The sequence below is a fragment of the Stegostoma tigrinum genome, chromosome 21, assembly GCF_030684315.1.
Source record: "Stegostoma tigrinum isolate sSteTig4 chromosome 21, sSteTig4.hap1, whole genome shotgun sequence".
Classification (NCBI taxonomy): Eukaryota; Metazoa; Chordata; class Chondrichthyes; order Orectolobiformes; family Stegostomatidae; genus Stegostoma; species Stegostoma tigrinum.
This window is the reverse complement of record NC_081374.1, coordinates 27681680-27707409: the sequence shown is the minus strand read 5'-3', so window position 1 is coordinate 27707409 and position 25730 is coordinate 27681680. Positions and strand designations below refer to the sequence as shown.

Sequence of the window (25730 nt, the reverse complement as noted above, 5' to 3'; positions counted from 1 at the left end):
ATTCACTACTCTCCAGCACCCCCAAAAAAAGTCTTTCTCCAGCCTCTTATACCCCTTGGGCTCCCGACAACCAGCTTCGACAACTCACTGAGCTCAACATGATTACACCTGCCCAAACCTGAGACCAAGATAATAAAATGTGAGGCTGGATGAACACAGCAGGCCAGCTGTGTTCATCCAGCCTCACATTTTATTATCTTGGAATTCTCCAGCATCTGCAGTTCCCATTACCCCCAAACCTGAGACCACCTTGATTGTGATGTACTTGGACCCCTAACCCCACACTTAGCTAAATACTTAACTAACAAAGATGTCAAAGTGGCTGGCTGTGCTGCTGAACACTTCAAGCATAGATTACAGCATCTGCTGCTATGCCAAGAGGAACCTGGTTTGGTTTCTCTTGAATATCCTACACCACAAAACTTGGATTTCACGTAAACCTTGTGTTCTGAAGGAGTAAATGATTGGAATTCCTGGCTAGAAATGCAGGTCTCAATCGTAATGTAAAACGGGAGAACAATGGTAATTGAGGTCTGCCTGTCACCTGATTTACCAGTGAATTCATGAGCATTTACAGTTAAGACAGAAACAAAACCTATTAAAATCTGTGATAATGGGAACTGCAGATGCTGGAGAATCTGAGGTAACAAGTGTGGAGCTGGATGAACACAGCAGGCCAAGCACATTTTTAGGAGCGCAAAAACTGACATTTCGGGCCTAGACCCTTTCTGATGAAGGGTCTAGGCCCGAAACATCAGCTTTTGTGCTCCTAAGATGCTGCTTGGTCTGCTGTGTTTATCCAGCTCCACACTTTGTTATCTCACCTCTTAAAATCTAATGGATATCTGAATTTTGATCTGATTTGGCTTTTCATATTCTTACCTATTATTATTGCAGAACTTAGAAATATGAGTAAGCTTTTTTCAAGCTATATTTTTAGTACTATAATCCTGTGCATATTGCTCTTTGTCTAAATTCCTTGACAAAACAGGCCTGTAATCTATCTTATTCAGTGAAAACATGGTTTTTCCTCTTAATATTATATTTTCACTTTGTGATGTCAGGTAAACATTTATTTTTGTTTCCTACTCGGTAAGTTTTAAAACTGTAATCCAAAAGCATTGAGATGTAAAATACTGTGATAATGGGAACTATAGATGCTAGAGAATCCAAGATAACAAAGTGTGAAGCTGGATGAACACAGCAGGCCAAGCAGCGTCTCAGGAGCACAAAAGCTGACGTTTTGGGCCTGGACCCTTCATCAGAGAGTGTCTCTGATGAAGGGTCCAGGCCCGAAACATCAGCTTTTATGCTCCTGAGATGTAAAACACTGTTCTGTTTGAGAGACAAGCCATTTTTTGTCAAGCAGCAATGTTTTCACATTCTCAAAAGAAAATATAAGCTGTGCATAACAGGTTGCCCAGAATGATTTTGAATGTATTTTGAGAGATAACAAAATTATTTGGGGTTGAACTGGCACAGTTCTGATCCTCCTTACATTATATGGGCTGGTGGCAGTCTTAAATATGCAGTCTTTCTTACTGCTCCTAGAGTTACACCTCTTGGTTCAAATGTCCAAGTAGTTTCCTTTTCTTGTGTCCTATGTAAACTACTAAAATGATAATGTATGCATTATTTGCAAGGCAAAAATATGCTTTTTGGCTCAACAGTTGTAGGTTCTACAGTAGTCATCTTCTGCGTTGCTTTGTCATACCCATTCAACGTTTCCTTGATTTTCTTTTTTCTCGCTCGTGTACTTAACTGCATCTAGTCCATCTGCTAACAGTTCCCATATCCTAGTCATCCTGTTAAAGCCATTTGTGGCTACCTTTGTATTAATTGTATTTATTTGATTTTCATCAAATACAGTTTATGCGAATTCAAATTATTGGCGGATGACCATTTTACCATCAGGAGAACAAACAGTCGTTATTTGTGTCGGATCCATCTAACTGAAGACGTTCCCAGTGCCGTTAGATGAATGTTTTGGTTGTGTGCAAGTACTCAATGTTTATCCAGTTTAAAACTGTTATTTAAATGCATGTCTGTGGACAGATGTACATTCCAAAATGTGTTTTAATTTGTACTGTTAGATTGCACTTTGGCTGATCTATGTTGGCAATATTGCACAACAATCCAGAGTGTAGTTTGCACATCGGTAACTTTTGAATTAGTCCAAAACAACTTTACAGAATTCCAGAACTGGCTGCCTGTAATGAAAAGTTAGTTCAGAAAATGTTAAATATTTTGAAGCAAAATCTACATAAACTTTTTGATTGTTCACTGCCTCTGTTACCTGATGCAGGATAAATTATTAATGTTTTCAGGGAGATATGACTACTAATTATATGTTGCATTTGGTCTATAAATAGAAGTTAATTATTCAAAGAATGAACTGAGGCATGAGAGAATTTAGGGGAATAGGTGGCAAATATTCCCCCACTAAAAGAAAATAATGGAAGATTACTAATTATTTTGCATAAGGCATGGTTTATATTTTTTCTTTTTTTTAAAAGATTAAGTTATGTGACTTTTAAGTAATATTTGTGTGTGAAATATGGTGGCTTTCGGGAACTGGCAATAATTTTAATATAGCCTCACCGTGTACATAGTTTCAAAACAACTTTGTAAAATTTTGCTTTGTGTATATATACATATAAATATATATAAAATATATTTGTATATTTGTGTAAAGGTAAGAAATCCTTGAAAGATGTTGCCTATTGATTTTTTTGATAAATGAACATTTAAGTCAAAAGATAACTGTTACATATAATGTTCAAGCAGCATAGTGTTTTGTTCAAATTAAAGAAAAAAATCAAAGTGCGATTATAGCCTTTCATTTTCAGCATTGTAGGAGAGGATGAGAACAGAAATAATTAAAATTTCCTTAAGTATGTACAAGAAATGATTGTAATACAGATGCTGCACTAGTGATGCATGCCGTGGCCTGCAAGTTGCTACTAATGGACACTACATTACAACAACAAAATAACACACAAATTGTTCATCTGTGTACAACGGGAACAGGGAATGGGTCACCTTTCCATGTTTTAATTTGTCAAAGGATCATGAGAAGCCAATTTTGGTGATGGCACTTAAATCAGTGTGAATCTTGGTAGCATTTGCAAGTGTGAGGTGATGCACTTTGGTAGGAGTAACCGGAAGGCAAAGTACAGGGCTAATGGTAAGATTCTTAGCAGTGTAGATGAGCAGAGAGATCTCTGTGTCCATGTACACAGATCCTTGACAGTTGCCACCCAGGTTGACAGGACTGTTAAGAAGGCATACAGTGTTTTAGCTTTTATTAATAGAGGGATCGAGTTCCGGAACCAAGAGGTTATGGTGAAGCTGTACAAAACTCTGGTGCGGCCACACTTGGGAGTATTGTGTACAGTTCTGGTCACCGCCTTATAAGTAGGATGTGAAAGCTTTGGAAAGGGTGCAGAGGAGATTTACAAGGATGTTGCCCGGTATGGAGGGAAGGTCTTACGAGGAAAGGCTGAGGGACTTGAGGCTGTTTTCATTAGAGAGAAGAAGGTTGAGAGGTGACTTAATTGAAACATATAAAATAATCAGAGGGTTAGATAGGGTGGATCGGGAGAGCCTTTTTCCTAGGATGGTGACAGTGAGCACGAGGGGGCATATTGAGGGGTGAAAGATATAGGATAGATGTCAGAGGTTTCTTTACTCTGAGTAGTAAGGAAATGGAATGCTTTGCCTGCAACGGTAGTAGATTCGCCAACTTTAGGTACATGTAAGTCGTCATTGGACAAGCATGTGGAGGTTAGATGGGCTTGAGATCCGTATGACAGGTTGGCACAACATCGAGGACTGAAGGGCCTGTACTGTGCTGTTATGTTCTATGATGTGGATAAACTTAAGTATTTGTTTAGTTCTTAACACTTGATGTTTAATGTCTTTCTCTTTTTTGCTTAGGTAAGTGAGGAAACAAAATGGATGCTCAAAAGCACACTTAAGATTCCATAAAGCAAACTAATATTTGTGCATTCTTTTGTTTACCAAAAAGAATGACTATCAACAAAATGGTTTTAAAACAAATATTATAAATGGTTTTAAAGTTCAATAAATCATGATTTGTTCTTTACGGTGGAGGTTAGATAGACTTTACCTTTCAGGTGAAAGTTCAGCGCAACATAGTGGGCCAAAGGGCCATTACTGTGCTGTACTGTTCTATGTTCTGTGATATTTTGCCCTGTGGATATTTTCCCACTTTCTACAAAAGGGCTGTGAAATTGTCTGAACTGGATGCCATCATTTCAATTATTATGATAGATGTTGCCATAAATTCAGATGCATAGCAATTTCAAAATGGCTTTTATTTTTGTTATGCTATTAAAGTTAGGTTAATTGTTTTATCGGTTGAACAGTTTGGATCTGAATTGTTGGCTTATGTAATCTTGCATCAGGTGCTGCAACCAAGTAACTGACATTTTAAATAAATTGTTTTTATTTAAACATGCATAGTTTTGCTGGATCAAGATGAGACACAGACATTTCACATTTTGATTCACGCCCATCTTTATTCACCACAGAGATTATGCTGCTGTACCAATGACTCCCGTTCTCCTGTTCTTCTTTGGTAAACAATATAAATTGACAACGCCCTTATTGGTCTTTTCCCTTATTTTAACAAACTAGTGGGACTAAAGACAGGAACGCCAGCAAAGAAGGCTTTTAAAGGAGGTGGCTACAGAGATAGTGGATGTTTTGGTTAAAATATACCAGCAGTCAGTGGGCTTTGTGTTGGTTGCAGCAAATGGGAAAACTGCTAATCTGTCATCCCTGTTCATGTAGGAGGGAGTCAGAAAACAGGAAATTATAGCCCATTATCAACTAGCATTGGGAAAATACTAATATCTGTTACTAAAGAACAAGCAGCAGGATATTTAGAAAAGCTTAATGAAATTAAAGTCTTATGGTCTTGGGAAGTGGAAATCATGTTTGACAACTTTGCAAGAGTTCTTTTGAAGATATGATAAGCAGAGTTGATAAAAGGGAACCACTAGATTTATTGTATTTGGATTTTCAGAGGGTATCTGATAATGTGTAGTCTAACAGGTAATTGCACAAGATTGAAGTGCTCAATTTTGGGTCATGGATTGAGGATTGATGCAAGACAAGAGTTAAGATTAGTTTTTTTCAGGCTGGAAAGACTTGAGCGTTGTGAGGATCATCCTGGGGATCGGTTATTTATTATCCATAATACAGACTTGGAGGAAGGGGCCCAATAACACATCCAGATATGCTGATGATACAAAATAGCAAGAGGGCTTAGTGCAGTAAGGACATAAGGCATCTGCAAGTGGATGCAATGGATTGTGAGTGGGCAGAAACATAGATTGTTTATTGTAGGAAAATGAGAATTGATGCCATTTGATCAAAAGAATTGAAAGGCAGACCACTTAAGAGACTCCAAGAAAGTGCAGCACCAAGATCAGTGTGTTTTTAAGAATGAACCACAAGATTAGCATCAGGTATAGCAAATAAATAAGATGGAAAATGGAATTTTGGCCTTTGTTGGAGGTTGGATTTAAAATTTAGGCAAGTTTTGTTATAGCTATACACAGTGGTGTGGCTTCAACTGGAATAGTTTATCCCCATACTTCAGAAAGGGTATGGTTGCTTTGGAGACAGTTCAAAAGAGATGAACTAGGCTAATTTCTGGAATGAAGCAATTTACTTAGTAAAGCTGGTTAGGCCTTTGTTCATCAGAATTCAGAAAAATAAGAATCCTCTTGAAACAAGGTTGAGGGAGCTTGACAATAGATGGTGACAATTTTAAACTTGGGGTCATAGTTATAGTATAAGAGATACTGATTTAAAACTGAGATATAAAGGAATTCCTTCCGGTTGAGTATGAATGTCTGGAATTCTGTACTTTAGTGCTTTGGACACGAGATCACTAGTTTTTAAAGAGGGCAGAGGTACACTTTTGAAATATCGGAGTGGGGGGCGTGAGTAAAATGCTGTGATGTGTTGGCACAAAAGAGTTGAGTTCTGTGACTAGTTGAATGGAAGGTCAGGCCTGAGGGACCAAATGGCTTGCTTCTGCTCCTATTTCTTATGTTAGGGTCATGGAGTTTTACAACAAGAAAGAGGCCCTTCAACCCATCATTTCAATGCCAGTCATCATGCACTTATCTACTTGGTTTCATTTTCTAGCAATTAGCTGGTAGCCTTGGAGCTTCAAGATCACCTCAGTACATCTTAAATGTTGTGTTGGTTCCTGCCTCTATCGCCCTTTCAGGCAGTGAGTTCCAGATACCCACACCCTCTAGATGAAATTTTTTTTCCTTAAATCTCCTATAAACCTTCTGTCCTTTAGCCAGGTCTCTCGGATATAAAGTATTGATCACTGTACTAAGGGGAAAATTTTAATCCTATGCATGCTGTCAATACATTCAATTTTGTACACCTCAACCAGATCCTCCATCACCCTTCTCTGCTCAAAGGAAAACTGCCCCGTCCTATATGAAATGATCTAGCCCAGACAAGATCCTGATAAATTTCCTCTGCACCCCACTATCGCATCCTTTCTTACAGTGGTGACTAGAACTACACACGCATTATAGCTGTGGCCATAGTGCAGTGTCTAATGCAGTGGCTCCTCTTCAGGATTTGTCTGGGCACCATCCACTATTGCTTCAATCTCTTATCCCCCTGCCAAATTAACTCCCTTGCTAAACTACATTAAACTCCCATCAGCACCTGTGTCTGTGGCATTTTGTTAAAGTTTATTATCAGTAACTGTATTTGACACCAAAAATAGTCAATTAAGAATTATAGGAGCATTACAGTGCAGAAGCCCACCATTTGGTCCATTGTGGGTGCACCAACTGGTTAAATGAACATTGCATTGAATTGACTTTGTCACCATACATGAGTACTGTGCAAAGTTTACAAGTTGCCATTTATAGTACCGTTTTAGATACAGATTCTTGAGTACAAATTCTTCTGAGAAAGGTTAGAAACGTAAGGAAATAAAGGTAGGCATTACAGACCTTTTGAAATTAGAGAAAATTATAGTAATACAAAATTTAGAATAATAGTCATTACCTAATGCCAATCTCCTGTTTTCTCCCCATACTGTTGCATATTACTTTCATTCCAATAACCATCCAATGCTTCTTGAATGCCTCAATTGAACCTGCCTCTACTGCACTTCCAAGCAGGGCATTCCATACCCATCCATACTTACTGAATGAAAATATTTTTCTTCACTTCTCCCTTGCTGCTTTGGCAGATCACTTGAAATCTATGAACTCCAGTTCCTTTTATGAGCAGGAACAGTTTTTCCTGTTTATCTCACTTGTGTTTTTGAAAGCCTCCGTTAAAATCTCCTCTTGGCCTTCTTGCAAAGGAGAGCAGTCCCAACTTCTTCAATTATCCCCATCAGTAAAATTCCTCAACCATCAAACCATTCTTGTAAACCGTATCTACACTTTCTCTAATCTTTCTCTAATCTCTCCTTGTAATGTGCTGCTCTGATATACTGTACTGTAGCTGAGGCCTAACGAGTGTCTTGTATGAGTTCAGCATCATCTCAATGTACCTGTATATTCTGCTCACATTGATTAAAGCTGAGGATAGTGTATGCTTTGCTTACTGCTCTCTACCTGTCTGCCACTTTCAATGATCTGTGCACATATTCACTCAAGTACCTATATACCTTTAAATTGTACTCCTCATTTTACATTGTCTTACATATTGGTAGGTAGAACATTGTATCACCACCTGTCTTTTCTGCACTTCAGATGACTCAGGTCAAAAATCACATGACACCAGGTTATAGTCCAACAGGTTTATTTGAAAGTACTAGCTTTGAGCTCTGCTCCTTCCTCAGGCATAATGTGCCCTGCTAGACTTGAGGAAGGAGCAGAGCTTAGAAAGCTAGTGTTTTCAAATAAACCTGTTGGACTATAACCTGGTATCCTGTGATTTTTTTTTGGACCTTGTCTGCCCTGGTCCAACATCAGCACCTCCACATTCCGACTTATCTGCCTACTCTGTCAACTTGCTTATGACCTCCTTGAAGTTCTAAATTGTTATTAAAGATTATAATTCATTCAAGTTATGCAGCTTTCCCACTTTTTCCACTTCATTTTAGCTCAACGCTGAAAAAAAATTAGGTAAGGTATATAAACAAGAGGCTGATCTAATATCATTGAGTTAATATTATCCCCATTATCTGGCTGGCTGTATCCAGTCTTTCATGGGTTATAATTAGCATTTCGCAGTTTGCTTCAAGCTCTGTGTGCACAATCTGTATTCTTGACAGTGACTTGACTGGGTCTTCATTGTTTGATTTCCATGGTGCTTGAGCGTGAAATCCTTATTTCAATTCTTCAAAGGCATGCTCTTTTGGTCTCTACCATACCAACTTTTGTTTCATATGTGAATTGTTGGTTAACTTTCTTGGCCTCACTAAATTATATGACCATATGAGTCAACAGTAGGCAACTCGGCCCGACCAGTCTTGAATAAGACCGTGGCTGACATGATTGTAACCTTAACTCCACATTTCCAATTAAGCGTAGCCCCTCCCCAAACTTTTCACCTCCTTGCTTGACAGGAATTTACTCATCACTGACTAAACAATTTCAGACTCTGTCCATGTGATAATGGAAACTGCAGATGCTGGAGAATCCAAGATAACAGTGTGGAGCTGGATGAACACAGCAGGCCAAGCAGCATCTCAGGAGCACAAAAGCTGACGTTTTGGGCCTAGACCCTTCATCCATGACCTTTTAAGGAATAGAACACCTGTAAGAATGAAATTTAGCACCATCTGAGTGGGGGAGGAAAAAAAACCTTATCTTTGCCTTAAAAGAGTGACCGCTTAATTTTTAAACTGAGCCTAATTCTCAATCCTCCCACGAAAGGAAACATCCTGTTAGCATCTATCCAGTTACCCCCCCCCCCCCCCCCCCCCAATCTTAGATAATTCAAACATATTATGATCACCGCTACATTTGCTGTGAGATCATCATTAATTGTACCTTGTACCAGGTGTGGTTTAGGCTGTTTAAAAACCAAAAGGACTGCAGATGCTGTAAATTAAAAACAAAAACAAAGTTCCTGGAAAAGCTCAGCGGGTCTGGCAGCATCTGTGGAGGAGAAAACAGTTAATGTTTCGGGTCTGGTGACCCTTCCTCAGAACAGTATAATCTTTTTTATTGAATCCAGATGCGCTGTCTAGGAAACTATCCTTAAACATTGTGAACTCCTCATTATTCCCCCATCATTCTTGCCATACCTTGCTGACAAGCTCCCATAATGCCTTTAATTCGGGTAGGGACCCTTGGAGTTTCAAGAGAATATTGTACTGTGCTGGTAAATATCGAAGGCCATCAGCTTGCTTTTGGTTCAAATAATCATGCATTGACGTTATCTAAGAAAACCGAGAAGTGAAAGGCTCTGGGAAGTTTGGAGGAGACTTGGCTATGGTCAGAAGTAAGTGTAGCTTCTCCTCTTTTTTAAAAAAATGAGTATATAGAAAAGTTTGGGAAAGTACTACTACCTCAGTAGAAAAGTCCAGTTTGTGCAACTTCCAGATCAAATGTGTTTGATTAGAAATACATGGGTTATTAGAAGCTGAGGAAATCTAACTTCAGGTTTGAGAATATCATTCATTTAAGATTTCTATAATTTCAGAGGCAAGAACTGGAGAATCAGATGTACTGAGTTTTAAGATTAGATATAGAAAGCTAATCTCTCTAGATTTAAATCACTGCAAAGTTTTGGTGTTAAGGAATAGCTTTGAAACTTTGTTTTGCTGTGTATTTTGAGATTCTTTTCCTCACTGTTCTATATCCAGATAACTTATTTTTTGTTTTGTCTTTGCTTTTTGTGTAATAAACTTCTATCAAAGAAACTAGCCTTGTGTGACTGTTTCAGTGACCAACCATGTTAACTAACTTGTGCTGTAGTACCATCGGTTGAGATCATAATGAGTAGCTTTTCAGTTATTTGAATTTGAGGGATTATTGTATCTTAACTACACAGTTAAATGGTGTTCAATGTAACAGGAGTATTGACATGATGTTTGTTACACTGCTTGGATTTTCAAAGTGGCTTTGTTGTTAAGTGAGTTATTTAAATCTTTAAGACTAATCTGGCAAGGTCAGCTGGTAAATTGAAAGTAGAAATAAAAGCTGGATCTTGTAAGGAGGAAATATGAAAGTAATTATCCAGCATTTGGAATTAGAAAAATGGAAATCTGAAATTGTGATGTCACAGCTAGAATTTTTTCAAAAATGACATAGCTAGAAATGAATCAAGAAAAAGCTTGAATTGGAAGAAAATGAAAGAAGAGCAATTGAAAGCTAACACAGGCAAAAGGGGGAAGGGAGAAGACAATGGAATTTAAAATAGGAAAATTAGACAGCAGGCATTGGGCAGAGAAGAGTTTAGATTAATCAATGAAAGAAGAGGTAATAGCTGGGCGGATGGTTCTGATTCCAGTGAGGGATTCGATTTAAATTAGAAATCTGCATTTCAGTTTACTGAAGATGGACCTGAAAGATATCACCTCCTTTGGAAAGGTAGCTGGACGTATGAAGTTCCCAAAAAAAAGTTTTGATCTTAATGTTACTGTGTGTTTTGATAGGTACAGCTATTCCTGTTTGTACACGTTTATTAGAAGGCCAATCTGCAGATTATGAAACTTCCTTTTTTTAAAAAAGGAAATTGAATACTGGTGAGCTTGCCCATGAAGCTTATCAATTAAGATTTGGAACTACAAGAAAGAAACTTTAATTTTTGTAAAATTTGCAAGATTAAAAAAAGCCATTGTTTTAATTACTGAAGTTAGAGAAACATTTTGAGAATGCAAATTATGATTATGGAAAAGTTCAGAATTAGAATTTGTAAAATTGGGGAAAACATGTTTTGATAAATATCTGATCAGCTTCCCAGATTTTTGATATCTACAACAAATACAAACGTTTTCGGATTGCAAGACAGTCATCTGGGAACACACAAGGAAATTGGGGGAATAGAAACAAACCGATGAACACTGAAATAAAAGTAGTAAGTGAAGTAATAGGTGTCAAGACAACAAGATATTTTCATTTAATAACATCACAGCCTATTGCTGGATGCTAAATGGCTGACTGCAGTAATAGGAATGTCTATGGAATATCATTTTCATTTTTTTTTAAATTATGGGCTGAAATAAGACAGCTGCTTTAAAAAGTGTTTGGAAGAGTGGCTGTAGTTTTGAAAAACCAGTAAACTGACACTCATTGTTAGCGTTGTATAAACGATTATTTGAACGTACAGTAATTGAATTTGGGTTGAAGACCATTTGAAGCTAATGTGCTACACGTAGCATTTGCTAGCAACAGAAGGTTAATTGGTCTATGGACTAATGATCAATTTATCAATGACAGTAACCTTTTTGCTTGCCAACAACTGGTGGATAACTAAGCAGCTTGAAGATAGGAACAAGAGCAATTTCTCTATAGTCTGCAATCAAGACTCTTGAACCTGAAGAAAATCAGGTAATGTTTGCTTCAGTAGTTTTTTGTGAGCTGTGGCTTTTAACTGATAAATCAGACTTTTTGAATGAACCAGGCACCTTGTGTCTCTTATAGCGGAAGTATCCGGAGAAAGATAACTTAAGCAAAATGCTGGCCAGCAGAAGAATCAAAAAGATATTTCTGCCACAGAATGAAAGACTATGAATTGCCTCTCCAATATTTTACCCCCTGTCCATGACCTATTTTGTCAGTCTGTCCATGCAAGGAATTTATAAGAGGATTAGAATTTTTAATTAATTTTTTTATAGCTTTATAACTTTACCTGTAGCTACAGGTAAACTGCAGGTAATAAAAAGTAATTCTCGTTTAGGATGTATACTTTCTATCAACCTAGATCTGAAAGTCAGTTAAGGTCAGAAACTTTGCATATTTTTAAAGTTTTCATCTTTTGTGACAAATCTCTGAATTGCAGGGCTCGATTTCTAGCATGCTATCCAGTAAGTTGTAACAAAAATATTAGCTCACAAGATGTTTTGAATATTTCATCTCAAAAGTAGTATATTTTCTTGTTTACCTCTTTAATTTGATATACTAATAAAGATATTTAGAGGCACTGGAGCACACAAGTCACTGATAGTGACCAATGATACATTTTTCTTTCAGAGAAGTTCATGAAAGAAAACAAATTAATTGGAGGTCTGCATAAATATTACAAATCAGTCCCATTACACACTGTAGGAGTGAAGAGTGATTTACTAAGTGGAAATCTAGTTGGAATAGTAAAACAGAAGATATTACTATTTATTAATGCTATGTCACCAACAATATTCTAACCATTAACGAATAAAGTAATTGAAGGACTACGTAACTCTGTGGTTTACATCATTGACTTGGTTGTGTTCAGTTAAACCTTGGAAGAACATTATACAACTTGATTAAACTGACAATTTAAAAAGTCAATGCAGTTATCCACCTGGTTGAAAGTGAATTGCCAAAGTAAGGGCTGTTTTGGATTTAAGTGCCAAGAACAAAACATGAAATTTTGCAATGTATTGTTATGAGTGAATGTTTTGATAAATTTATCTTTCTTTTTAAAAAAAACACCATTTTAATGAACACAGGGATGTCAGAATGCCTTTCACAACCTGAAAGCTGTGCTGGCAACAACACCGCTTAAGCAGCATTGAATTATGAGAAGCCTTTTAAACTGGCTGTTGATGCCAATTAATTCACTCTAGGTTCTGTTTTACCACAAAACTATTATGTGGGGTTTGAATGCCTGGCAGTTATATTTTAACAAAGTTGTACGCATGTAACAAATATTTGAACAAAGAGACATTGAATCTTATGTTGGCTTTGTATCAATTTGATATCTACACCACTATCAATCCTGGAAAAGTGTGGAAACCAGAGTTTCTTGAAGTGTTTGTAGAAATTTCAGAGTAAGAACATATTACTGGAGGATTAAACTCCAGAATTACAATTTAAAACTCATTCATGTGTCTATAAGCGAAACAATATTATATCTGTTGGTTCATCAGCATCACATATGAAGGAAACTGAAATATGATTCGAATGGACATATGTAAAGGTTTCTGTGAAACTGCATATACTGTTAATGTAATATGGATATGTTAATAATTATTGTAATAGAAAATTAAAATTCCTCTGTGGGTGGTGTGGTGAGATGTGTGGGCTATATATGTATATTAATATCATCTTAGAATTTGGATTTTTGAAATCGTGTCATACAGGTGGATCACTTCTGTGAAAATTTTTGTTTTGAATGTAATGACTGGGAGGCAGCCTTCCAGAACGATGACCAAATCCAAAATGTGTCAGAGGGCAGAGACCCAAAAGTTGATGGAGAATTCTTATTACTGTGGTGGTTTATAGGTGGCGTATTCATTAAAGACCATTCATTTGTTTCTGGCTCAGGGTAATCAAAGATTGAATATGGCTTAAAAAATCAAAAAGTCTGAAAGCTTTTGAGCAATTTGGGGTCAGAAGCAAGTGTTTCTCCCTTAGAATGAAGTATAGGATATTTCAGGGAGTATATTATGTTGGTGAAACTTCAAAACCAGGAGTGATTGTTTAGACATATTCAAGTTAATAAAAGCTGAGAATAAGTTTTCATTTGAGAGAATTGGGGAGAATCAAATAATTTGAACTCAGATTTGAAGAAGAGTAATTTTTTCTCTGGATTTGAGCCTTCGTAATTGATCTTTATTTATCCTAAGCTGCAAATATACTTTTTCAGACCCTCCTACATTCCCATTGTGTTCAAATCATGATTGTTGCAAAATTTAATACGCTTAACTAATGTTCCATAATACGCAAAGTTGTAGAAGATAAAAACAAACTGCTGGAGAAACTCAGCAAGTCTAGTAGCATCTGTGAAAAAAGAAACGGGTAAATGTTTTGAATTCAATAAGACAATACTTCCAAGCTCCTCCTGTAGGATTCCTTACTTAACTTACTCTTCTTGTCTCCTGCAGTCTTTGGGGTCTTCTTTTTAGAAGTCTTAACTTAATGTCAAGTTATCAATTCCCATATTACCGCATCTTCTCTTGTATTACTTACATATTTCCAAAATTTTATTTTTAAGTCCAGCACTGAGCATTCGGTGTTTTCCTTCTTTGCAGCCTTGAATGTTAACTGTGTTTAAACTCCTAAAAAGTTCACAGATTTACTACTGATGCTTTCATTATTATATTACTGAAATCCATTAGCTAATTCATGTGTTTTAAAAATATGATAGTATTTCAAAGAAAATACTTAAAATTAAGAGCAGTAACATGAATTCTTGCACAGTTGGGCATATTATTTATACATTCCCTTGGGTTACCATTGAATTTTTTCAAAGATCAGAATCAGCCATTCAGCCAGAATCTTCGTGACATGTAAGATAGATATGCATATAATAATAATTTTAGAAGTTAGATTGGAGAAACAAAATGGAAAGGGCCAAATAAACAAGATATCACAATCTGAAACTACTTCATGTAATTCATGTGTTGCATACTTTTTGTTTAACTGAATTGTGTTCATTCATTTTAGTCATGTTGGAGTTTTGTTTTCGCTTCTTTAGCCACTTATTTGAATACATGTTTCTTTTAGGCGGATCTGGTCCCTTGGTAACAGTGTGTTGATTTTGAATCTATTGCACTCTACTTGATTAGTGCTATTTGCCGTAGAATACGTCAGTTGAAGCGTTTCATAAAGATTGATCATATCTTTTTGGTCATGAAGAATTTTCAGATAACAGATTAACATCTGCATTTTGACTCATGAGATTGCTTGTTGGTGTGACTTACTCAGCAAGACTTTTCTGTTTGATTGCACAGTAATTTTAAAAATTAATCTGTTTGCAAGTGTAATGTGATCAAACAATTATTTTTTGCAAATTTGAATGTAGATGATACATCAAAATTGTTTGTTCAGGTGCTTAATTCTAAATCATAAGACCATAAGATAGAGGAGCAGAATTAGGCTGTTTGGCCAATTGATTATGTTCTGGCATTCAATCATGATAGATATATTTCTCAATTCTATTCTTCTGCCTTCTACCTGTAACCCTTGATTCCCTTACCAACCAAGAACCTATTTCTGTCTTAAATACACTCAATTACTTGGGCTCCCACAGCTCTCTGGCAATGAGTTCCACAGCTTAACTGCCTCTAACTGAAGAAATTCCTCTTCATTTCAGTTCTAAAGTGTTGTTCTTTAACCCTGAGGCTGTGCCTTCAGGTTCTAAACTCTCCTAACTCGTGGAAACATCTCCTCGTCCACTCTCTTCAGGCCTCTTGGTATTCTGGAAGTTTCAATAAGATTCCCCCTCCTCCTTCTAAATTCCATTAAGTACAGAACCAGAGTCCTCATCCCCTACTCATATGACCTGCCATTCATCCCCTGGATCATTCTTGTAAACTTCCTGTGGATTCCCTGCAATGCCAGCATGCCATTCCTCAGAAGTGGGGCTCAAAACTCAAAACTATTCACAATATTCCAAAAACAGTCTGAGAGCTTTATGCTGCCTGAGCAGTACATCTGTACTAGTCTTGAAGTGCATGTTGCCAATTGAACCTGCATGTTAACCTTAAGAGAATCTTGAACTAGGGCTCTCAAGTCTCTTGTGTTTCAAATTTCTGAACTCTTTCCTCATTTAGAAAATAGTCTATGCCTCAATTCCTACCAAAGTACATAACTTCACACTTGTCCAAATTATATTCCATCTGCCATTTCTTCAACTGTCCAGCCTGTCTAAGTCTTTCTGCAGCTTCCACATTTCCTCAACATTACCTGCCCCTCCACCTATCTTTGTGTCATCTGCAGTCTTAGCATCAATACCCTCAGTGCCCTTGTCCAGATTGTTAATGTAAAATATGAATAGTTGGTGTCCCAACAGCAGAAATGTACTAGTCACCATCTACTGTCCTGAAAGAGCCCCTTTTATCTCTGTCCTCTGCCTTCTGTCAGTCAGCCACTCCTCTATCCATGCCAGTATCTTGCCCCTAACACTATGGTCTCTTATCTTAATTAGCAGCATTTTATGCAGCACATTGTCAGAGGCCTTCTGGAAATGTAAATACATCACGTCAACTGACTCTCCTTTGTCTAACTTGCATATTACTTCCTCAAAGAATTCTAACACATTTGTCAGGCATGAGGTCCCCTTGACAAAACCATGCTATCTCAGCCTCATTTTACCATGCACTTCCAAGTACTCCTCAATCTCATCCTTAATAATGGACTCTCAAATCTTACCAACAGCTGAGGTCAGGTTAATTGGCTTATAGTTTCCCGTCTTCTGCTCCCTCTTAAACAAGTGTGTTATATTTAGCCATTTTCCAGTTCTGAGATCGTCCTTGACACGAGTGATTCTTAAAAGATCACCAGCAGTGCCATATAATTTTCTTAGGTATGCCCTTCAGAATTCTGGGGTGTAGTCCATCTGGTCCACCTTCAGCTCTTTCAGCTTCTGCAGTACCTTCTCCTTAGTGATGGCCACTACACTCACTTGTGTCCCCAACTCTCTCGAAGTTCTGGTATTCTGCTGGTGTTTTCCTCCACGAAAATTGATGCAAAGTACCTATTTAGTTCCTCTCCATTTCTTTGTTCTCCATTACTACTTCTCCAGTGTCATTCTCCAGTGGACCAATGTCCACTCTTGCCTTTCTCTTACATTTTTTTAGATATCTAAAAATGTATTTTATATTACTAACTAGCTTACTCTGATATTTAACTATCTCCCCCAAGTGCATTTTTGGTTATCCTAGCAAGTGGTTTCCCACTCATCTTCACCACATCGTATGCATTTTCATTTGGTTTTCTGCTGTCCTTGACTTCCCTTGTCAGCCCTTGTTGCTTTATCTTCCCTTTGGTCTGTTTCTTCCTTGGGATTAATTTCTTTTGTGCTTCCTGAAGTTAAATGGAGGTGAGGGATGGCTTAGCAGAGGTTATTAAAATTTCCAGAACAAGTAATAGGACAGAAAATACGGAAAGATTCAGGAATCTAACTTCAAAAGAGGGTAGTTAATACAGGACTGAGTGTTGTATGTAAGTGCACACAACATATGAAATAAGGTAAATGAGCTTCTACCACAGACTGAAATTGGCAGATACCATGTAGGTATCACAGACGTGGCCACAAGAAGATCAAGGCTGGGAACTAAATACCCTGAATTACCCACAAAGTCAATTCACAATTCTCAGTTCCCTCATGGACTACTACAAACTGCTGCAAGAAAAAAAATCACTTAGACATTTCACACATTCCTTTTCTCGATCTGCTATCAACCTGATTTTTCTAGTCCACCTGTATATTGAAATCCCCCATGATTATTGTAATAGTGCCTTTCTTACATGTTTTTTTCTAACTCCTGATCTATTTTTTTCCCTTTGTGATTCCTCAGTTGTACCCAAACAGATTCTAAGCCTTCTGACTCTGTATCACTTCTTGCTATAACTTATTACTAACGAGGCACCATGCCTCTACTCATCTGTCTGATCTTTTCAGTAGGATGTGTATCCTTGGGCATTTAGTTCCCAGCCTTGATCTCCTTGTAGCCACGTCTCTGTGATACCTGTTACATGGTATCTGCCAATTTCAGTCTGTGCTAGAAGCTCATTTACTTTGTTTCATATATTGTATGCACGTACATACAACACTCTAGTCCTGTGATAACTGCCTTCCTTCTGAAGTTAGATTCCTGAATCTTTCCTTATTTTCTGTCCTATTACTTGTTCTGGAAATTTTTAATAACCTCTGCTAAGCCACCCCCCACCTCCCTTTAACTTATTCCATGCAATTGAACACCTTCCAACTATCTAGTTTAAATCCACGGCCCTAGTTATGTGATTCGCCAGGACTCTGGTGCCACTATGATTCAGGGAGAGCTCTTCCATCAGAACAACTCCCTCCCCCAACACAGCTGCCAGTGTCCTGTGAATTTGAACACATTTCTCTCACACCAGTCTTTGAGCAGTGCATTTGCCTCTAATCTTGTGACCCTATACTACTTAGCTCTGGGCTCAAGTAGTAATCCAGAGATTACCACTTTTTTGGTTCTGTCTTTTAATTTAGCCAGTGGTTGCTCATATACCCTCAGCATCTTTCTGCCAATATAGTTGTACTTGGAAATTGGATCTGTCCCCTCCCACTCCAGGTTTTTCTACAGCCCAGATAAGACGACCTGAACCTGGGCACCAGGCAGGCAACACAGCATTCGGGACTCTGGATCCTGGCCACAGAACAGTGTCCATTCCCTGGCTGTACTAACCCTAATCACAATTATGCTGCTTCTTCTCTTCCCCGCCCCTGCCACCGTCAATGACTCCCTATACCACAGTGTTCTGGTCAGTTTGCTCATCCTCTATATAGCCCCCATTCTCACCCACACAAGGAGATCTCAAAACTGTTAGATAAGCTCAAAGGCTGAGGCTCCTTCAGCACTTCCTGCTGAATCCTCTACCTGCCTTGGCCATAATCACGCCATCCTACCTCTGACCACTGACCACATTTTATGAAGTTAATCAAGGGGTGTGACTGCCTCCTGAAACTCAGCATCCAAGTAACTCCCCCCCCCCCCCCCTTTGATGTATCAGTGTTTAATGCTCAGACTCCAGAGTTTCTCAAGCAACCAGCACTTGCTACAGATATCCTCACTATGAACAACAACGGGGTCCACCAAACTCCCATAAGTAGTTACTGTGCATTGCCTGGCCCAGCATCTCTTTTAGTTACTTGGTTCTTAATTTGATTTCTAAAGAAATGATACTTTTAGTCTGTAGCCTGTAAATATTTCCTGTATTTACCTTCAATCTGAAAGTAACCTTGACAGTCAAATTAGCAGCAAGTGTTAATCATTGAACTTGCGGTTTACCTGTCATGTCACTCTTCTGTGCTGGGTCCTGATCCTGGGCATCAATTTGTCTTGTTTAAAAAATCCTTACAAATATGAACTGAAATAAAGCTAACAAAAAGTACCTCTTCTGCTCTGCACCAAATTCCCAAGTTGCCTCTAGATTCCTTGAACTATCTACTAACTTGAGTTGTGTCTCATTGCAGATGTGGTCTCTGCTTCCTGACCATGCAAAGCTTACTTTTTAAGTAAAACAGAAATAGGAATAATGGTACGGATGCAGGCAGAGTTTTTATTCAAATTTAATACTTGTGTTAAAACTTGTCTTTTATTTGCAATATATGGCTAATGCTTTACCTCCTAATACTTCCTTGAAACTACCAAGTAATATTCCAGGAATGTTGGCCAGTACCTATTTTTTGAAATTGACCATTCATAGGACACTGAAATTCTCTGTCATTGCTGACAATCAAAGATGGTACCTGAAGTAAAATAATTTTGTAGTCTTAGAGTCTAATAGACAGTCATACATAAGCAGATTGCTAATGGATCTCATAGGCTTGTCTATATCCTTTATTTTGCCCACCATTCCTTTTGGATTTTAATAGCATGGAGAGTTTGCTCGCTTTAATTAATGCAGCACCTCCAACTTTTATACTGCTGGCTAATTGTGAATCATGTTCAATGATCTTTGAGTTCTTTGTGGATAAAATTTTATATTGAACAGTCAGCAGGAAACCCAAACACTTCAGCTTTGTTTGATATCAACCTTACTTTGGTATCTATATGGTGTATTTAGTAAGTGGCAATAATAAAGCACATGAAATTATGTAAAGAATAACAAGATTGTTTTTTGGTGTTCTTTCTGTGCGCTGTTTAGGTGCTATTCTTCAAAATTAATTAACTGGGAGGGAAATTCTTTATCCCCTCCTGTAGAAAGGTGCAAAATCAATGCAATTTCTTTTCTCTAAAGGGTGTTTTGCCTTCTTTCTGATCATTTTATAACAAGCAGCTGTGCTTTGTATTCATGTTCACAAGGGTGGAGAGGAAACAGCTGGTCTGCTTACAACTCCCATTTCGAATGAATCATAATTTTGGATCACAATCTGGTGGAAGATAGCATTTATTATTGCCAAAATTCAACTGCTCAAAGTATATTTTTCGGATCTTGGAATACAGCCTTCAAATGCAAGCAGCTGAACAGAAACAATTGCACTCCAAGAAAATATCCATCTTCTCTGTTTATGTTCCTGCCGAAGCACTGAGTGTCATTAAAAATGTTAGTTTTCTATCTTTGTGACAGTTCTGACTACAAGTTATAAAAGCAACAAATGCTGAGAATTTGCAGAGCTCTGTCACTATTTATAAAAAAGAAATATAACAGGTTTTGGTTCTGTAGATTTTCTTGGTTATGTTTCCTTCAGAGCAAACAAACAGCTATTAGAATACTGAAATATTACTTAACTCAAGCAATCCAAGTCAGCAGTTATGCTCTAAAGTAGGTAGTTCTAATCACATTTATCCACTTTGATTCATTAATCTGTAATGATATTTTACTTGTAATATCCACACTAATTTTGAGCAATGACATTAACTATGCCTGGAAATACCTTTTGGAAATCTAATATGTAGACCTAGTAATTTGGTGTGTTTGTGTTGAAAGAGCATAAGCACGTTAGAGCAGTACAGCACAGACCCTTCAGCCCACGATGTGCTGAACTTTTACCAGAAACCTAAGGTCTATCTAACCTCGATACTATCACCCATATATGTATCTAATAGCGGCTTAAATGCCCCTCCACTACCCTCTCTGGCAATCATTCCACCCCCCTACTAGTCTGAGTAAAGAACCTACCTTTGACCTCTCCCCAATATCCACCTCCTTTCATTTTACGTCCCCTTGTAAAAGCTACCTCTACCCTAGGAAAACTTCTCTGGCTGTCTACTCTATCTATACCTCTGATCATTTTGTACACCTCTATGAAGTTACCTCTCCTCCTGTGTCATTCTAAAGGAAAAAGCCCAAGCGCACACAATCTTTCCTCGTAAGATCCTCCCCTCCTTTCCAGGCACCATCCTGGTAAATCTCTGCACCTTTTCCAACGCCTCCACATCGTTCCTGTAATGAGGTGACAAAAACTGGACACAATACTCCAGATGTGGCCGAACCAGGCTTTTGTATAGCTGGAGCATAACTTCACAGCTCTTGAACTTGATCCCTCTCTTAGTGAAAGCTAACACACCACAAGCCTTCTTAACAAATCTATATCCACCTGGATGGCAGATTTCAGGGAACTGTGCACATGGACCCCAAGATCCATCTGCTTCTCCACACTGCCAAGAATCTTTCCATTAACGCTGTATTCTGCTTTTGAGTTTTTCCTTCCAAAATGACTCACCTCACACTTTTCAGAGTTAAACTCCATCAGCCACTTCTCAGCCCAGTTCTGCATTCTCACAATGTCCCTTTGTAACCCAGAACAGCCGTCTGCACTGTCCACAACGTGACCCACTTTTGTGTCATCTGTGAACTTGCTAATCCACCCTTCCACTCCTTCATTCAAATCATTTACAAAAATCACAAATAGAAGACGATCCGGAATAGATCCTTGTGGTACACCACTTGTAACTGGAGCACCATGTTGAATAGTTTCTGTCCACCACCACCCTTTGTCTTCTCCGGGTCAGCCAATTCCGAATCCAACCTTATGAAACACCTTACTTAAATCCATGTGTACCACATGCACTGCTCCACCTTCATCCACGTGTTTGGTCACCTCTTCAAAGAATTCAATAAGGTTTGTGAGGCATGATCTACCCCCCCCCCCCAAAAAAAAAATCCATGCACTTACATAAGTCTAACTGGTCTTTAATTTCTGGGGTCATTCCCTGTTCCCTTTTTTTGAACAAGGGAATGGTGTTTGCCTTTCCAATCTTACGGCACCATACCTGTGGACAGTGAGGACGAAAAGATCACCGCCAAAGTCCCTAAGATCTTGTCCCTCACTTCCCATTGAATCCTTGGATAAATCCCATCAGGCCCAGGGGACTTATCTGCAACTTTCTCAGAATTCCTAGCACATCATCTTTACTAACATCAACCTCCTGTAGCCTACCTGCCTGTTTCACAACATCCTCCTCGACAACTAGGTCCCCCTCAGTTGTGAATACTGAAGAAAAGCATTCCTCTAAGGACCTCTCCTATCTCTTTAGCATCTGAGCACAACTGCCCTTTACAATCCTTGATCGGCCCTACCCTTTCTCTGGTCATTCTCTTATTCCTCCCAATGTGTAAAAAGCTTTGGGGTTTCCTTGATCCTATCCACCAAGGTTTTTCTCATGCCCCCTTCTAGCTCTCTTAAGCCCTTCAGCTGCTTCCTGGCTATCTTGTATCCTTCTAGAGCCTGTACCATTCCTCTTTTCCTAAATGTTACATAAGCCTCCTCCTTCCTCTTAACCAATTGTTCAACCTCTCTCGAGAACCATGGCTCCCTCACTCGACCGTATCTTTGCCTGCATAGCGAGCACATGCAGTTTGCATTCCTTAAACAGTTTCCGCATTTCTGTGGTGCTCTTCCTTGTCAGCATCTGTTCCCAATTTATGTTACCCAGTTCTTTCCAAACTGAATTGTAATTACCCTTCCCCCAATTATAAACTTTACCCTACCGTATGTACTTATCCTTATCCATGACCATTGTGAAAGAAACAGAGTTATGATCACTACTGACAAAATGCTGCCCTGTCAACTAATCTAAAACTTGGCCCGGTTCATTGCCAAGCACCAAACCTCTCCTCCACGTTGGTATAGCTACATACTGTGTCAGGAATCCTTCCTGAATGCACTGGACAAGATCTGCTCCATCTAAACTATTACAACTATAATGTTTCCAATCAATATTTGTAAAGTTGAAGTCACCCATGACTACAACCCTGTGACTTCTGCACCTTCCCAGTATCTGCCTCCCAAACCACTCCTCCACTTCTCTGCAACTATTAGGAGGTCTGTAAAACAAAAACACACAACAAAATGCACCTTTCTTGTTCCTGACCTCAACCCAAACTGACTGTAGACGTATCATTCTCAAATTGACTTTCAGTAGCTGGTATACTCGCCCTGACTAGCAAAGCCACTCGCCCACCTCTTTTTCCACCCTCCCTATTTCTTTTAAAGCATCTAAATCTTGGAACTTTCAACATCCATTCTTCTTTCTGAGTTACCCAAGTTTCTGTAATGGCCACAACATGGTAGTTCCAAGTACCAACCCATTCTCTAAGTTCATCTGCTTTATTTCGGATACTTCTTGCATTGAAGTATACACACTTCAAACCATCTTGGTGTCTGCAATTATGCTCCAAAGTTCCTTGCGTTCAAGTGGTATCTGAGGTGTTCTACCATATTAAATTTCAGTCTTAAATTGAATGGGAAATGGAAAATAATGGAGTGATTTAGAGCTTTGTGGCATGCAATTTGGAACTTTGGATTTTTAAAAAAGTAGGCAAATTGACCTGACAGAGAAATGAGCTTTGACAACCCGACTTCTCCATTTAATTCAAGTTTATTAGGCTGCAAGCTAACATATCTGTCCTAAGAATTTCAAGAAGGGTAATTGTTCAATAACAGTGTTACTGTTAAGATTTTTACAATTTGATTGAGTTCATGAGTTTCCTGGAACTTGCTGGTGAAAGCAAGTGTACAGCAGCAATTTTAGATACTGATGTATTTTCTCAATAAGTTTTCAATAAGTACAGATGCCTCAGAGCTGCTGTCTTTCTAATGTGGGCAAGTCCTTTGCAGTATTACATTGAAAGATGTGAATTTAATATCTCATTGGTGGGACAATTCTGGTGAGTTTTGGAACTCAATGAGATGAGCAACGCTGTTTTATTTTGGACTTCCGGTGTGACCATATTTAGTTTGCTGTTTTCGATTTTAGGATCAGTCAGAGTATTGTGCCATATGATTTTTTTTTATCATCAGATAGATGGGTGACCTCCATCTCCAACAGATGAGCAGACCTGAGCCTGCAGTCATGTGCAGCACCATATCCTCTGCAGTCAGTTGCATGATGTTTGGAAGGCCATTTCTAGTGTCTGCCTCTCTTAAGTGTTCTTCAATTTCTTCTCCTACCAGGAAGAATAGAACAGGCCTATCTGAGTGTGTTGGGCTTGTGTGGAAGGATGGCAGACTATTTACTGGGGTGACTGGAAAAGGGACACGACTTGATTTAAAAATTACGGTGAATGTCTGTGCATTTCCCGCAGCTCATCCCTCACACCCCCTCCCCACGAATAACAACAAGAACAGAATTCCCTTGTCCTCACGTACTACCCTACCAACCTCCGGATCCAACGCATCTCCCTCTGACACTTCCGCCATCTGCAATCCGACCCCACCACCAAAGATATTTTGTCCTCCCCGTCCTTACCTCCCTTGTCTGCTCCACACTCACCTCCAGCCCCATCACAACTGGTACTTTTCCCTGCCACCACAGGAAGTGCTACACCTACCACCCCCCCCCCCCCATTCCAGGCCCTAAGAAGACTTTCCACATCAAGCAAATGTTCACTTGCACATCTGCTAATGTGGTATACTACATCTGCTGCTCCCATTGTGGCCTCCTCTACATAAGGGAAACCAAGCAGAAGCTTGGAGACCGCTTTGCAGAATGCCTATGCTTGGTTCGCACTAAACAACTGCACCTCCCAGTCGCGAACCATTTCAACTTCCCCCTCCCATTCCTCAGACGACATGTCCTCCCGCAGTGCCACAACGATGCTACCCGAAGGTTGCAGGATCAGCAACTCATTCCGCTTGGGAACCCTGCAGCCCAATGGTATCAATATGGATTTCACAAGCTTCGAGATCTCCCCTTCCCCCCACCGCATCCCAAAACCAGCCCAACTCGTCCCTGCCTCCCTAACCTGGCCATCCTCCCACCTCAAGCCACCCCATCCCCTACTGCTAACCTCTTCCCGTCCCCTTTGACCTGTCCGTCCTCCCTGGACTGACCAATCCCCACCTACACTCACTTATGCTGACTCCATCCCCGTTTCTTTGACCTGTCTGTATCCTCTCCTCTATCCATCTTCGATCAGCCTCCCCGCACCCCTCCCTATTTATTTCAGAATCCCCTTCCCCTCCCCCATTTCTGAAGAAGGGTCTTGACCCGAAACGTCAGCTTGCCTGCTCCCATGATGCTGCTTGGCCTACCTTTTCTTGAGAGATGCCGCTAGTTGTGACTTAAAGGTTCTAACTGAACCACTTCAAAGTGAATCAGCCACCATGTATCTCCTGCAATCCCCTGGAAGCATTCGGAAAAGCAAGATGAGAGGAAACCTTCCGGTGCATGAACCAACCCGAAAGATCTTGAGCACGAAGAAAGCAGTTCTGCTTTCTCCGTTTTCTTTGTACCCTTTCGCCCACCCACCCCCACCCAGTTAGTTTCTCTGTGTGCAAGGGAAAATTCATAAAGAGTTTAGACTTAATTTGTCGAGTGTGCTAAGACAAATTATCTGTCGCGAAAATCTTTAATCTTTAAATAAGTGTGATTTATTAAGTATCGAAACATGGTGCATGCCTTCTGTCAACCTTGGTCTGAAAATCAAGAGCGTTTGAGGACTTTTTTGCATTTAAAAAAAAACCCTTTAACTTTGTGTGATGACTCAGGGAATGCCTGAGCTTAATTTCTAGCGTGCTGCCCCAATGAATCGTGATAAAGTTGAAGATGCGCCAGCGCTGTCCTGGTCGTCATGAGAAAGCTACATTTCTCGCCCTACACCTTATTGGTATTTTGGTTCTTGAAATCCAGAAGGATGGTCTGTTCGGAGCTCCCTTCCTGAATCTATATTGGCTGTTAA

General features: G+C 39.0%; 1 protein-coding gene across 1 annotated transcript in view; it reads left to right on the top strand.

The window, feature by feature from the left end:
- Positions 1-7861, top strand: part of c21h6orf89 (chromosome 21 C6orf89 homolog) — a 39750-nt gene extending 31889 nt beyond the window's left edge. Inside the window, exon 7 of the mRNA XM_048553020.2 lies at positions 1870-7861. Coding sequence (XP_048408977.1) covers positions 1870-1952 — 83 coding nt within the window. The 3' untranslated portion in view covers positions 1953-7861. The remainder of the gene's footprint in view (positions 1-1869) is intronic.
- The last annotated feature ends 17869 nt before the right edge of the window (positions 7862-25730 follow it).